Raw genomic sequence first — 16515 nt, forward strand, 5'->3', positions numbered from 1 at the left:
GTTTTCTTAGCAAAGATACTAGAGAGGTTTGCTATTTCCTTCCCCAGCTCATTTTACATATGAGGAAACTGAGGCAAATAGTGTTAAGTGACTTGCCCAGGGTGACCCAGCTAGTAGGTATCTGAGACCAGATTTTAACTCATGAAGATGAGTCTTCCTGACTCCAGGCCCAGGCACTCTATCCACTGTGCTACCTAGCTGTCCTCTTAATATGTTTATTATTATTACTAAGGTACCTCCAGTCTTCCTCCATGAGGATTTTTATCCAAACTAAGAGTATTAACAAAGCATTTTTTATGAAATTAGTTTCAGAATCAGGTTCCTATATTATCAAAGACTGTAGTGCATTTCCCCTAGACTGAGTTACTTTCACTAGGGCATTCCAGTACCTTCCTATTACACCAGAGACAAATCTGGGTTCTCAAAGTTTACTCCCAGTGAGTGACCCTACACCAGGCTGAAAAGGCTTCAAGTGTCAGCTCAGTGATTACCCATCATTTGAGGATCAGCCTCACTAAATCTGGGGGTGGTCATCACCAGTTTGACCTCAGGGTAACAGATTTTTTTTTGGCCACAGCAACTCTAAAATTGCCAAGGTAGAAGGGCACTTTGATCTATGTAAATAGAGGAGACATCCTCTCTATTAATTGAAATCCCAGATACTTGAAATATTCAAGTAAGATTTTTATTTTACTTTCATATGGTTGGCAAGAGAGGCAGTGTTCCACAGTGGTCTGAGAGCTGGTCTCGGAGTCAGAAGACCTGAGTGTGAGAAGCTCCTTTGGCCCATCCTGGGTAAGCGCCACCTCTGCGTGCTCTAGGTAGCTCTCTCAGACCACAATTTGCAGAGACTTCCCGACCTGCCCCAGTACTCAGCTAGGACTTCCCTAGACTAGTGAAATCGCAGGTTCTGTTCCTATGCCTCATTGGGGGTGTGCTTTTGTACAATGCCAAGGCTTCTGTCTCCAGGCAATTTGACAGATAACCGATTGCCTGCTGACCTTTATTTACAATAGTTTTGTCCGATTGTTCTTCTTCCTTGATTTCTTCTTCCTGCTGAAGGTACAGTGTGCCACGAATAGCATAAGACAAAGAGTCGCTATCAATCCAACGGCTGTTAAAACACCTTTTAGGATAAGAAATTCTCGAGCAGTCACCGAAGAAGTATTTCGGGGGACGAATAGGGCTGCTTGCACTATGTTGGACACCGGCCCCTTCAGAGAGGCCTCATCCAGAGCTCGAATGGCTAAGTAGATGCTGTCGCCTTCTCCAGCCTCTCCATCCAGCTGCTGCTGAAGCTCTTTGGTCCAGAGCGCTGGCGTAAAGACAAACGTCTCTCTGGAGCCTGCGGGTTGAGGGGTCAGCTTAGAAATGTTGACCCAAATGGCGTTCCTGAAGTCCTCTCTTAACTTCTGTAGACTTTTACTCATTCTGATTTCGTAACTTGCAGCTGAAATTAGAAACACCAACCGATCAATAAACATGAATTTAAATGCCTACTATTTGCCAGATACAATAGTAAACACTGGGGAGACAAAGAGGCAAAAGACAGCCCCTGACCGCAAGGAACTTACAATCTAATGTAACATAACAATTGCACTCATTACATCAATCTGAGTAGGATCTCTGTTGAAAAATGTTTGGGGGAAGGAGGCGTGGGCACCGGAACCAGGACCACGGCTCTTCTTCCCAGGGCAGACCAGCCGCTCCAGTCCCGTCAGCCCCAGCGCTCCCAGGCTCCCCTTGCCCAGTGACCCGATCCCCCTCCTCCCGGTGGCCGGCCTCAACTCCCTCGAGGCGACGAAAAGACAAATCCAGCGTTGTAGCAGCAGGCGGATGAAGCTCAGGACAGAGCCCAGAGCCTGTGGCAGGAGCTGGACAGCGAGCGTGGGAGAGCAGCAGGAAAAAGCCGAAGGGGAGATGTGGCAGCCCCAAATGGACTGATCCAGCTCGCTATGTCTGGCCAGAGCCCTGCAGTAGCTAGAGGAGGCAGAGAGGCAGCTGATGAGAGTGAGAGAGGAATAGGGATGATTGAGAACGGGCAATGAAGGATGAAGAGAGAATGGAAATTGGTAAGATGCCATTGAGAGAAGCCAAGCATATCTTGGAGGAGGCTGATGGCAGATATGAGGAGGTAGCCTGTAAAGTGTAGCCACATGAAGCCCCTGGAGGCTGCCCCTGGGAAAGATTCTGAAAAAGAAGGAGAAATCAAGCTTCTGTACGACAAACTTAAAGGGGCTGAGACCAGGGCTGAGTTTGCAGAAAGAGCCGTTCCCAAACTGGAAAAGACCATTGATGGCCTGGAAGAAAAACTTGCCTAGGCCAAAGAAGAGAACGTGGGCTTACTCAGACACTGGATCAGACATTAAATGAACTCCACTCTATATGAATCACAAAAGAAGAATTGTGTTTGCCAGAAACTCAAGAACTCCATGTTGTTTGCATCTCTTGTAAGAAGTTTCTTCTATTATTGCATTTTTTTTGCTGGAAATATCAATTAAATTATGAATACCTGATCAATATTTGTTATCAGAGAGGCTTTGGGCACCACTTAAATCTGGTTTCTCCTTTCAAACCGTAGACTAAAGCTTCTAGCTGGGCTTTTTTTTTTTTAATCATTAAATTGCATCTCCCCTTAGGCAGGGTATTCAATTTAGGCCCAAATCTCCAAGAATGGGGGCATTCTGTTACACTAGAAGCCAGGGGGTGGGTAACCTTAGGCCTGGAGGGCACATGGTCCCTCTAGGTACTCATGTGTGGCCCTTTGACTGAATCCAAACTTCACTTCAGTGGAAAGGTTGCACTTGAGGATCTAGAGGGTCAAGGATCACACTTGAGGACCTAGAGGGCAACATGTGGCCAGGCCACATGTTCCCCATCCCTGCTCTAGGCAATATCAGGAAACCCAACAGAGCTCCAGCATCTTGCCTGGGTTAATTTAAGAACACAAGTATTATTCCATGTCACCCTGAGCCTTTTTTACAGAAGGGTGGGGACCATCTCATAAAATGGGTGGGGACTTTCCAATTCATAGTGAAAAGATTATTTTAATGGCCTAATTATTGTGGCTCTTCCTCAAACTCCACACTGCAGGGCAAACGTCCTTTGAGAGAAGTCACTGCATATTTTTAAAAGATAATCAACAGCATCTAGATTTTTTCTGGATGAACATTTAAGGTTCTCTTTTTGTATTGGTCCAAATATTGGAATTAAAACCCAAATGTGGCCTCCAATTGATGTTACTTTCACAGTATACCAAGACTTTTTTTTTCCTTTAAAAGAGATCTCATTTTAGGTCTTTAGGTGAGATCAGCCTATATTTGGGCCAGTATAGTACTTTACCAACTTCTCTCATTTAGGAGTTGACTTCTGCAAAGCAACTGAAAATCTCATTCCAAATAAGGAATGATGTTCATTCTGTTCCCTGATTCTTTATGGCTGAGCATCAGTAACAAAGTCAGCCAGCAGTTCCGTGGAAATTAATATGGCAGTGTGTAGCATGCTAGTTAGTGTTTCCCATCGATTCCAGACCTTTTCCATGCCACCTTCTATGACCACAGACCTGTTGACTAGAAATACAAGACTAAAGGCACCACACTGTCACTTAAGGAGAAATAAAATCTGAATTGTCTTGATTTTATTTTAGACTGACATAGTATGGCAAATGGAAGATCTTGTTTCTTCTGTTTCAGAGGGATTTTAATCCTTATTTTTGGGACCAACTTAAAAAAGACCAAAAACCTTCTGATTTAACTGGATTCAGAGAATCAAAGAGTACCTGTTTCCTTGTGTACAGCTCAGCGCTAAAACATTCCTTATTCCACCGCAATGTGAAACAGATGTGAAGACTCAAATTCACAGTTGGGATTAAAAATGACCTGTTTCTAGCATATAATCCCAGTCTTGATTCCTATTTCTTAGGTATCACACTACCCAGAAACACATTAGGAAATGTGAAATCGAATGAAACCAGTGCTTTTCATTTAGATCTTTACCAAATGTATCATGAAATAGCATCACCTTTTTCTAGCTTTTGGTCAAATAAATTTTTACATAAACTATTACAAAAAAGTTTGCTTTGTGGCATTGCAGATAAAGTTCTGGAATTTGGATTCAGAAAGATCTGGGTTCGAATCCTACCTCAGGTACTTTCTAGGTATATGACCCTGGGTAAGTCACTCAACATGTCTGAGCCTTGGTTTCCTCTTCTGAAAGATGGTGCAAGAAAGCACTTATCTCACAGGGTGGTTGTGAAGATCAAATATGGTAATATGTATAAAATTTTTTGCAAGAACTACTAAATGAAAAAATATTGTTCTTTTGGCCTGGACCTGTGAATTTATTGGCATAAGGTACTCCAGGTAAGGAAAATCCCCTTCCAAAACTTATCAAAATATGAATATTCTGCCACTTAGAGACTTATATAGCATTTCTAAATGGCACTGAGAAGGTAATTGACTTGTCCAGAATCACCTACCAGTAGAGATGACAATTATATAAAAAAAATCAACAAAACATTATTATTTTTTCTTTTGGAAGGGGGAAGGCAGGACAATTGGGGTTAAGTGACTTGTCCAAGGTTACATGTCTAGTAAGTATTAAGTGTCTGAGGTCAAATTTGAACTCAGGTCTTCGACTCCAGGGCTGTGCTCTATTCACTGTGCCACCTAGCTGCCACAAAAACATAATTTTTAAAAGACTAGGTGAGAAGGAGGATTATATTTTTATAGCTTGAAGGCACTTCAGAGGTGTAGTCCAATCTTCTCATTTGAGTAATGAGAAAGTTAAGTGAATTACCAAAATTTATATAGGTAATAGGTATTCACAAAATCAGGATTTGAATCCAGATCCTCTCACTCTAAATCCCAACATTCTGCTACTAAGTGTTTGAACTCAGGTCTTCCTGACTTCTGGCTGGGCACTCTAGCTGTTTATGTAAAGAAAAGCCTAGCACTATCCCTCTATGGAATATTCTGCCTTCGGAGGTAGTGGGTTTTCCTTCCCTGGAGAGGGAATCTTCAAGCAGAAGCTGGGAGACCCCTGCCAAGCAGGCTATTGTTTCTTTCATTTTCCACTTCAAGAGGAAATCAAATGAAGCTGTCCTTCACTTTAGAGTGCAAACATCCATCTAGAAAAAACTGGTTTCCAGCTACTTTCATTAGTCAATTTTATATCCAGGTCATGTTTGGTATTGACTTAAGCTGCCTTTATAAAAAATTATTTGAGTTTCTCTCTTTTATCTACAACTTTACAGTTGAAACCAAAAGAAACATATTCTAATAATGAGCTGTGAAACATTTCCCTGAAGATGTTAAAGTTTAACTAAGATAATTCACATAGCAGTCTGTTCTGTGTAATTAGGGATCTTTTGGGGGGATTAGAGGTTCAGAAAGATTGGGTGAAGGGAAGATCTTCACTATTTCTTTTCTTTCTTTTTTTTTGACCTTCAGTATTTCTAAGGCATTTGATTTTAGTGGACTTCAAGGTCAACAGGAGTCAATAGTGTGGTGAATTGGCCCAGAAATCCCGTAAAATTTTAAGCTGCATTAAAGGAGGAACAGTGTCTAGGAGCAGGGAGGTGATGATCCTGCTGAAATCTGCCCTGGTCATACAGCAGCTATTGTGGTCACTTATGGAGACCACATTTTAGGACAGACAGTGGTAAGCTGGAGACTGTCCAGAGGGGGGAGGCCAGGATGGTAAAGGACCTTGAATCTACTCTTTATTAGGATCAATTGAATGTCTATGCTGGAGAAGAGAAGATTTAGCAGGGGCATGATGGATATCTTTAAGTATTTGAAGGACTGTCAGATTAAAGACAGACTAAACTTGTCCTATTTGATCCCAGAAGGCCAAATGAGGAGCCATGGTTGGAAGTTAGAATGAACCAGACTGAGGCTAAAGACAAATTTCCTAACAATGATAATTGTCTGAAAGTAAGATGGCTGCCTCTGATCAGGGCTCACTCTCCCTAGAGGTCTTCAAGGAAAGGCTGGGTGATCACTTGATGGGCATGTTGTAAAGGACACCCTTCAGGTACAGATTGTACTAAGTGACCACTGAGGTGTCTTCCAATCCTGGGATTTGATGATATGTGAAATGTTCATTTATTTTAATAGTGAGTTTTTTTAAAGCCAAATTTCCTATGATTGTAATGACCTGGATAAGAAGCTGCATGTGAACAGTCAACAGCCTGATTCATCAATATCAAAGATAGTGAAAAAGCTTGTGTGTTTTTGTACTTGTCATTGAGTTAGGTCTGTTCTCCACTGAGTTGGCTCATCCAGGGCAGTGAGGGAAAGAGAAGTCTGTGACTTTTGCCAAATGGGGGGGCAGGAGGGGCTTATTATAGCCCTCTGGGAGGTCCACATAGTCAACCCAGGGTTGCTGTAAATACCACTCCCTCTGAAAGCAATTTAGGGCTCACTTTGAACTTTTTTCCTTATGGATGTTTCATGGTAAATGGGTTTTTGTTCACTAGATGGTGACACTATCTTCAAAATATTTCTTGGTTGCCCTTGGCAAAATGACCATTCTCATCTCTAGTGAATCATCAAACTAAACATGCCTGACTTTGGTGGACTATTACAAGACCAGCTTATGTGACTGTTATGTGACCTGCCTTTATTGCAGTTCAATGTCTATGGCATTGAATAAACTAATCTTTCTCTTTAACCATCCTTCTCATGAAGCAATGTTTTGGGATGCAGTCTCTTACTGACCAGTGTTGAAGACAACTATAAGGCTCCATCTTTGGAAAATTACTCCTTTATTTCTATCTATTAATTTCCCCTTTTGTGTCACGAATCTACCTTATTTCTCCTCTTTTCATATGGTATCATGATTGAAGATGAGAGGGAGCATGGTGCAGAATAGTAGTCTCCCCAGTGTAGTCTAGGGATATCTCAGGGACCCCAAAACTCCTTTTGGAGATCTGTAAGACTAAAACTATTTTCATAATAATACCAATATGCTTTAATTTCTAGTATGGTAAATATCTATTTATCTATCTGTCACACACTAAGAAAACCCCTTTCAGGTCCTCAGTAATTTTAATAGGGTAAAGGGGTCCTGAGACCAAAAAGTTTGAAAACTGCTGATAATAATTTGAGTAAGATGAGATTGAAGTCAAGAAGACCAAGATCAAGTCCTCCCCTGAGATATACTAGGTTTTGTGACCCTATGCTAAGGTTAACCTCCCAGCTAAGGCTCTAAGGCTACAAGTTGTAAAAGAGGTGCTCATCTATCTTGATAGGGGGAATCTACTCACTGACAGCACTCTATAGCAACGAACACATAGGTCTGGTCCCAGTTTTTTTCTTAAGTGGCTGAAGATAGTGGTAGGCAATCTGGAGGGATATTTAAGCAAATTTCCTCCTAGCAAGGGAAGTGTAAACTTCTAATTAGTTTTAATAGAGTCCTTCATTACTGCAAGGAAGAAAAAAAAATAATTGTCCACCTCCTATCTGGAGATGAGAAGGTGGTCACACCATATTCTCCATATCATTCATGGTAGCAATACTGAACCTCAAAACAGCAATCTGAAGACTTAACTGCTTATATTTTTGACAGAAACATGGATCATGGAACCTGGATGCCTACTCATGGTATGTAGCTTTTTGTAACAGAGAGAATTCAAGGTTGTTCTTTCAGAACCATCGAATGAATAGGTTCTATAGATCATTCCTAAGTCCCTTCCAGTTCTATAGCCCTATGATGTTGGCTGGTTACTGTGTTTGTTGATACAGTGACTGCATAGAGGATTCTAGAATCCACGTGAAGGACACAAAGTAAAATAGGAGATGGGCACAGGCTCAAGAAAAGTTATCTTTTTGATTTCATGTTAACAAAAATCCACAAAGTATAAAGGAGATACAAAGTCATCTCAGGTAGAATCAGGAAACAGATTATTTAAAGTATGATGAAAATAAACATTAAAAAAAAAGAAAACAGATTGGGGAATTGAGTTGTAAAGGCACTGAGAAATATGGTGCAATGAGGAAGAGTTCATATAAATATTTCAAGGTCAACATGAAATCTAGGAAGAAGAGAGTGGGGTAGGTGTGGGGACAGGAAGAGTAGGGGAATTTATGAGTGCTGTTCCAAGTATAGACCATAAGGAAGAGTTCCTTGATTTAGGAAAGTCGTTATGGCTTACCAACAATTCAATAAACTCCACTGGCTTCCTTTTATTTCTAAGATCAAATACGAAATTCTACGTTTGGCGTTTAAAGCTCTTCATTATTTGGCCTCATGCCACCTTTATAGTCTTGTTACACATGATTCCCCTATTTGACCTTGTTATTTCTCACAGATTCTTCATCTCCTGTCTCCATGGCATTGCCCAGACTGTCTCTCATGCCCAGAATGCTCTCTTTCCTCCCCCTCTGACTCCTGGAATCTCTAGTTTCCTTCAAGACAGTTCAGGTCTCACCTTCTGCACGAGGCTTGGCTGGTCCCTCCCAGCCACTAGTGCCTTTCCCCAATTCCCCCAGGTTAGCTTGTATTGTGTGTGTGTGGTGTATATGCCTACATATATGTATCTTCTCCATTAGAATATCAGCTTCTTGAGGACAGGGACTTTTTCACTTTTGTCTTCGTATCCCCACTTTGTAGCAGAGTATCTGGCACACAGTAGGTGCTTAACAAATACTTATTGATTTGATTCTCAGGAACCAAGGTTCCAGGCTCCTTCCTAAAAGAACCACTACCTCCTTCCTATGATTGATTGATTGCCTTTTCCCATTAGAATGTAAATTCCTGGTCTTGTCTTCTCTCTTTGGATTTTTATCCCAAGTGCTTAGTACAGGTCTTAGAACATAGGAAATGCTTAATAAATGTTCTAGTTACCTACCTACCTATCTACCTATCTACCTCTGTCTATCTATCTCTCTCTGTCTATCTTTGTATCCATCTATCTATCTCCCTATCTCTTTAATAATTATAATATACTTAGCACAGTGCCTGTTTCATAATAAGCTCTATACAAGTTGAATGTTCCCTATTATTGTTTTCTCTCATCTATCTTCCTATCTGTGAATACATATCTATGTATCTATTATTCCCCTGCATATATATGCATGTATCTCTCTGTCTCTGCCCCTCAGTTTCTGGACCTAAGAGGCTGATGACAGAATTGTAGATCAGAGATCTCTAAACCTCAGCTCCCTGTACAACAAACAAATGCAGTGAACCTATTACTAAAGTTACAAGTCACGAAGCTATTTTTTTAGCTACATTATGGATTTAGTCACAGAAATGCCATTTCATAGAGAAACAAGTGGGGGAGTGAATACATACCCTGGCCTTGGTCAAAGTCATCTCCAGGAGCTGTCCAGGATAAAATAATCTCTTCTTCTTTCCTTATGGCTTCTAGGTTAATGATTCTACAGGGTGGGAACACATCCAAATGGGGACCTGTTGGGGCATCCAGGACTGAAAAGGATCCTCCTGATGTTGTTCGGTTGAAGCCCCATTTTTGCCCTTGAATGCCACCATCACCTGCAGACTTCTTTGGAGCATTCATTCGAATGTTACCTGGGGTGACAAAACCAGATCAAATAGCACTTGACTCAGTTTCCATTAAAAGAAAATGTCATGGAATTAGAAAAGACTCAATGCCCTTTCTGCCTCTGCAGATTGAGTTGGACCATTATCTTCTCAATTATTTCTTGCTAGTGTTATTTTAAAATTTTTTTGTTATTTATGTTAGTTTTTTTCCTAATATGAAATTCAATAAGTACATAGAACATCTAGCTTACCTTATTGCATGGGACCCAAGTACATTTATCCAAATGACTTGAAGTTAAGGGTTGGCTAGGTGGTGTGGCAGATAGAGTACCAGGCCTGGAGTCAGGAGGACCTGAGTTCAAATGTGACCTCACGATACTTACTAGTTTGTGACCCTGAGCAAGTCACTTAACCTTGTTTTCCTCAGTTTTCTCATCTGTACAATGAGCTGGAGAAAGAAATGGCAAACCCCTCCAGTATTTTTGCCAAGAAAACCCCGAATGGGGTCACAAAGAATAGGACACAGCTGTACAACAGATATTTGCAAGAAGACATTAATATTGCATATTATATATATATGTATGTGTATTTGTGTGTGGGTATATATATATACATATATATATACATTCTTTATTAAGGTAATTTATTAAGTTACTTGTACATTCCATCCCTATTATTAAGTATATATATATATATATATATATATATGTGTATATATATAAAACTGATGTAAATCCACCTGAAACCTCTTAGTTCTTTGCTAAGAAACAGCACATATCCGATCTCTGGAATTAGAAGGAACCTTGGAAGCCATGAAGTCCAATTCCCCCACTTTTTTTTCACAGATGAGGAAACTGAGGGCCAAAAAGGTTGAATGATTTTCTCAAAGTCATACAAGTTGTAACACAAGTAGGATTTGAACCCAGGTCCTTTAAATTCTAATTCATTGCTCTTTCCACTATACCACATAGATATAATACACACACACACACACACACACACACATATATGTATGCCTATCTATGTGGTATACCTCTGTGGTTATGTGTATGCATATATGTATATGTATATACCAAAGGTTTTACTAAATTGCCTTTCTAGTTACCAAATGCAGAAACATGATAAAGACCTATGACTTTGTCAGGACAGGATAGTGAAAATCAAAGAATAAGAATCTTGTAAAAGTTGATTTAAATAATTTTAAATTTTGATACAAGAACGTAAACTAAAACAAGTACCTTGAACAGGAATATGCTGGTGTTTTAACAACCAGCTCTCCAAGGGGAAAAATATGCTCACAATATACTTTTTTTTTTAAAGCAGTTGTGGTTGAGTAACTTGCTCAAAGTTACACGGCCAGTTATTTCTGGGTGTGGTGCTGAGTATCTGAGCCCAGATTTGATCCCCAGGTCATCCCGACATTGGAGCCGGTGCTCTTACTTGCTAAGCCACCTGGCTGCCCCTCACAATATAGTTTTAAGTTTAATCTGCATTTGGTTCATCACTTAGTCTAGATAGCCAAAAAAGCCTACAATAAATCAAGCCCTGATCTTAGCATGTGCTAATTTCTAAGGTAAAAATAAATGCTCATGCTGAAATTTTAACAATTAGCTCTTGAGCTGTTTCTAGTTGGCTTCCATAGTACCCTCAATTAGCCTATATTTCTTACTAGGAATGGTGATGATTTAAAATGTATTTCTTATACTGTCACAGTGCTTTTCCTTGAAGGAAAGAACATAGAACAAGGATGTGATCCTGTGAACTGTACAGATTCTTTATCTAGAGACTGACTTTTTAGTTTGTGGCTTATTTGTTCATTAAAAAAAATCATTGAACAAACTTTATAAGGGGCTGCTATGGGCAGAGTCCTGGCCCCATGCAGTGTAGGAGATACAAAAGTTAAATAAACATAGTTCCTTGCTCTTGCGGAGCTAATAGCCTAGCATACAAACCCAGATAATTATAATACATACTCTGAGGATAGAAACTGGACCTGCTATTCCATTGGAAAAAGGGAACCCCCAGATGAAGAAATCCCCTTTACCAATGCAGGTTAGAACCCTTTCTCCAACTTCTAGTCCTAGAGAACTGCCCAGAGCAACAGAGAGATTCAGTGAGTTGCCCAAGGTCACAGAGTCAGCATGTGTCAGAGTCGGGAACCTGGGCCTAGATCATCCTGGTTCCAAAGTCAGCATTCTATCCACTTTTCCAAAATGCTTCTCAAACCATTATGGGCTACTTTAGTGAGAGCTCCTTTTTAGGTGACCATGTTCTGGCTTTCTCCATGGTCAACAACATTTTCACATTTGCTTAGCTATTCATCAGCAAGGAGACAGTCAAAACTGATGACAGAATTGAGGTTTGGGAATGAGAGATGGAATTAGTGCATGTCCTCTTCCTGCTTCCCATTACCAAAGAAACTGAGAGATGCCAGAGGTACTTGAGACATTTTGCTTGAATTCAATACCCCAAAGTTTTGGTCTGCTTTGAAACCTCAAACTTCTGACAAAATTGCTACCCACACAAAGATAAGACACATAAAATGCCACTCAAATGACAGCATTGCTTCATAGGATCAGCTATCTAAGTCCAACTAGAATTTGAATAAGAATCCCTTTTTGTAACATTCCTGACAAGCAGTCACCCGCCATTGCCTAAAGACCTGTAGGAAGCGGAAACCTGTTACTGCCCAACGTATTCCATCCCCATGAGCATGGCTCTGAGCGCCAAATTTCTTACCGTTTACTATATAACCTGGAACATACATTGCATGGCTTCCTGGAATAGAGTTGGACAGTCTCCTGCTGTGGCTTTCTTGATAGACATGGACTTTCACGCTATATCTACCATTTACAGTAAAGGAAAAAAAATAACGCGAGTAGATACCATCATTTTTTATAATATCAGCACCTGCATAAAAAGAAATCAGAATTAGGATTATGACATATTGCCAAAAGTCACTGCTAATGATTTGTGACACCAGAGCTATTACAAGGCACATAGACAGGACTGTTCTATCAGTATGTGAACTATGTTGAGTTTATGTTGAGTAGAGTTCTGCCCTGACCTTGATGATTTAATGACCAAGTTAAAAAAAAAAAAAGTCTGCCTTCTAGGCTCTAGGTAGTAAGTAATAGATTAATAATAATAATAAAGATGATGATGATGATGATGATGATGATGAGGCATTTACATAGAACTTTAAGCTTTGGAAAGCACTTTAGGTAACAAGCATTAATTAGAGATTGTGTAATTTGCCTGGAGAAATAGAACTGGTAAGTGTCTGAGGCTAGACTTGAACTCTGGTCTTCCAGACCCAGCAATCTAGCCACTATGCTGCCTAGCTGCCTCTAAGAGGAAGAAGTGATATGTAGCTTTTGAATAACATATCCTGGAAAAAACTGCAAATGGTGGTGAGGCGAGGGGCCAGGAAGAAAAGTCAAAAAAGGACCAAGTAGAAACAATTGGAAAAATCGTCCAAGGCTATTGTGGCTCCCACCCTTTAGGGTTATCACAGTTTTGGTGAATGAATTTCTGTTTTGCTCTGCAAATCTGATTCTTTGAGGGAATTATTTCAGGAGATTGTAAGTTCTTTAGGGAAGATGCTATCTTTCATTTATATTTATAGCTTCAGTGTTTAGCATAGAGCTTTGAAATTTGCAGGTGTTTAAAAAATGCTTGTTGCATTGGATCAGAGAGTACATTTGGTGGGGGCGATTGGGTCTAGTCGTCTTGAAGTTGGTTTTGTGCAAGATCACTTAAATGATAGTGTGAATCTGTTCTCTGAGGATCAGGCTAGCTAACTAAGTTCAGGGAGTCTCAGGCCCAGGTTAGATGTAGCATCATGACTTTTTGCAGCCATAGCAACTTCTGAAGGCCAACCACTCTATCACTGAGGAATGGTGATCAGCACTGATGGAAAGAGTGTTTTGAGGGAGAGTATGGAGGCATAGGCATGTTGTGTAACCAAGTGAGCCAGCTTCTGACCCTTAGCACTGCAGGAACCCTCTCTCAGCCCAGATAGCCCTGTGTAACCTGGCATAGTGACAGTGGTAGATGCCAAAATTATCCAGATGGCTAATGGAGAAGTTGAAATCTGGATTATTGAGAAAGGAGGCCCAAACCAGCTCATTCTGTCACCCTACTCCCCATGTACAAATAGATAAATTGGAGTCCTGGACCACCCTCTGTCTCCAATACATAGTCTGCTTCCCTTGTGTAAATTTGGCCTGTAGCTATGTAATATGTGAGGACTTGATAGCCTAGGAATATTAAATAAGATAACACAATTTACACAGAGGAGTATTAAAAATTATTTCAGTGTTGATCTTCACCTCCTATCTTGTTCATTCATATAATAATGTAAGCTTCTTAAGAGAAGGGATTGTTTCATTATTTGAATTTTGTCCCCAGTATTTAGAATAGTGCCTAGCACACAATAAGCATTTAAGAAATGCTTGTTGATTCAATTCATTAATTCAATAAACATTTATTAAGTGCTTAATCACTGGGGATACAAAAGGAAGCAAAACAGTCCCTACCCTCAAGGAGCTTACAATCTAATGGACTGATTAATTAAGAGAACTGTTTGGAAAATATAAAAAATAACGTGACATTTCTTTGTTACCTGCTCCATCATCAAACAGTTCCAACCTGACAGGCTCTCCCATCTCTGGTTCAATAACAGCAGTCACATTAGCCTCAAGAACAGGATAAAACCCCTGTTTCACATCTGCATAAATGATCACAGGCTGTGGGAAATGGACTTCAGCTTTATTCACATGGGCTGTCACAGTTACTGGTGGCACAGCGTCATCTGAGGCCTGAGAACTCACTGCCATTCTTAGGGCTTGCCGAGAGCTGTGAGTGTTATTCAGCAGGCAAGTCCAGTAGCCAGTCTGAAACACAAAGAAAGGGTGGCTTTGAAAACCACAACACTAACATGGCACCTACCTAAAGGTTTGAGGACAAAAAAATGTGCCAGCAAAGATTTTTCTAAATAATAATTCCTATTAAAGAATAACCAGATTATGTTTCCATGGTGATCACAGCATAATTCACCTCCTCGTTTTTGAGTCTAGTCCATAAGGAACTGCACCCAATATTTGTTTTGGAAGTGTTCATCATTCATTTATGTTTCTTGCAGAAAATGATTTCCTTTATAATTGTCTCCAAGTCCAAAGTACTTCACAAACATGAAATGGTCTGTTCAATGCCCAAGGAGAAAATGATTTTTAAAAATCCTTTTTCCATAACTGAAAAAAAACTGATTGAAATAAAATCAACAAATGTTTATTGAATGAATGGATGAATGAATGAATAGAAGTTTGTATACTTCAAGTAAGACAAACCACATTCTCTTCTGCATCCTCTATGCATTGGAAACCCCATTAAAACAGTCCTCACCCCCAATAGCCACATTGAGTGGAGGTGGAGAGGAAGTTTCAATTTTTGATCTTGAATGTCTGATTAAATTCATTTTCTCAACAAACACTTTTAAGTGACTATAATACAATTTCATAAACATGTATTAGGCACCTTCTGTGAGCAAAGTGTTATGCTAAGCTTTGGGGAAGAAGAAAAGTTTAGATAATATTTAGACTCTACTTTATGGAGTTTATAGTCTAATATAGACAGTTGGTTACCTAGAACATTGTTCAATTCTCCAATCTTCTTTGCCTGTCTAGACTGCTTTGGAGAAAAGTCTCCAAGGCCACAAGTGGAAATCAGGACCTTCTGAGGTTTCGATTACTCTAGATAATTAGAAGGGGATGGGGTGACAGGTCTATGGTAAGGTAGATAAAAGGCTAACCTTAGAGTAAGGAAGTTTTGAGTTCAAGGCCTGACTCTGATACACTAGACATGTGACCAAGGGAAAGTCATTTATCTTCTTAATACCTACCGCAACTCTTTAAAACAATAAATTGCATTCAATGACTAAGCATGATCCTAGAGACCTGAGGCTGAAGCATACTGTCCACCTCTTGACATAGAGGTGATGCCTCAGGATCCAGAATGAGACCATACTTTTTTTTTTTTGGACAAAATCAATGTGGTAATGAATTTTTTTCCCTGATTATATATTTTTCCTTATAAATAAATGCTTTGGTTTTTTTTTTCTTTTTCTTATTTTCCCCCAATGGCAAGGGGACATGAATAAGAGAGAAAATGGATTTTTGTTTATTAAAAGTAATTAAGGGATGGCTAGGTGGCTCAGTGAATAGAGTACCAGCCCTGGAGTCAGGAGGGCCTGAGTTCAAATCCAGCCTCAGACACTTAACACAAAAACTAACCATGTGACCTTGGGCAAGTCACTTAACCCTAATTGCCCTCCAAAAAGCAATAATAATAATAATAACAACAACACTGTTACACATAAGTTGCAGATCTTCATTGCTGCAAGGAGCTTTCATACCAGGGCTCCCCAATGTTGATGAAGTTACAGGTCCAGAACACTCTCAAATAGCTTAGGTCATATCATTTTCTACTTTTATGACCATTTCCTAAGCGGAACTTGTCACAGAAACATGAAAAGTACAGTCTAGTCACATAAAGAGAATAAAATCTGAAAAGCTATAAAATCATGGACTAGCTGTTGCTAGAAATATTCTTATCCATGCTTCTTATTACAGATAAGGGGAGGGGAAGGGAACAAGCATTAGCACCCACTTACTTGCCGGGCACTATGCTGAGTGCTTTAAAAATGTCCTCTCATTGGATCCACCCAACAACCCTGGGGGGGCAGGGTGTGCTACTATTGTCCCCATTTTACCGTTGAGGGAACTGAGACAGGCAGAAGTTAAGTGACTTGCCCAGGATCATACGGTTAGTGTCTGAGATCAGATTTGAACTCAGATCTTCCTGACTGCAGACCCTGGGCTTTAGTTATTGCGCCGCCTCGCTACTTGCTAGATGAAGAAAATGAGGCCCACAGAGGTTAAGGGAGATGGTGTTTCCTCAGTTCATTAGTGGACTCTCCTGGGACTAGAATCCTAGCTTTCTGAT

General features: G+C 40.1%; 1 protein-coding gene and 1 pseudogene across 1 annotated transcript in view; one reads left to right on the forward strand and one right to left on the reverse strand.

Moving 5' to 3' along the window:
* Nucleotides 1–671: 671 nt before the first annotated feature.
* Nucleotides 672–16515, reverse strand: part of CLCA2 (chloride channel accessory 2) — a 55349-nt gene continuing 39505 nt past the window's right edge. Inside the window, exons 11-14 of the mRNA XM_069094563.1 lie at nt 14138–14408; nt 12250–12420; nt 9301–9537; nt 672–1450 (exon numbers count right to left, since the gene is read on the reverse strand). Coding sequence (XP_068950664.1) covers nt 1008–1450; nt 9301–9537; nt 12250–12420; nt 14138–14408 — 1122 coding nt within the window. The 3' untranslated portion in view covers nt 672–1007. The remainder of the gene's footprint in view (nt 1451–9300; nt 9538–12249; nt 12421–14137; nt 14409–16515) is intronic.
* On the forward strand, nt 1483–4071 carry LOC138166046 (tropomyosin alpha-4 chain pseudogene; annotated as a pseudogene).

The sequence above is a fragment of the Petaurus breviceps genome, unplaced genomic scaffold (genome assembly GCF_028583685.1).
Source record: "Petaurus breviceps papuanus isolate PSGF00001 unplaced genomic scaffold, PetGlider_PUasm1.0 220, whole genome shotgun sequence".
In the NCBI taxonomy this organism is placed as follows: Eukaryota; Metazoa; Chordata; class Mammalia; order Diprotodontia; family Petauridae; genus Petaurus; species Petaurus breviceps.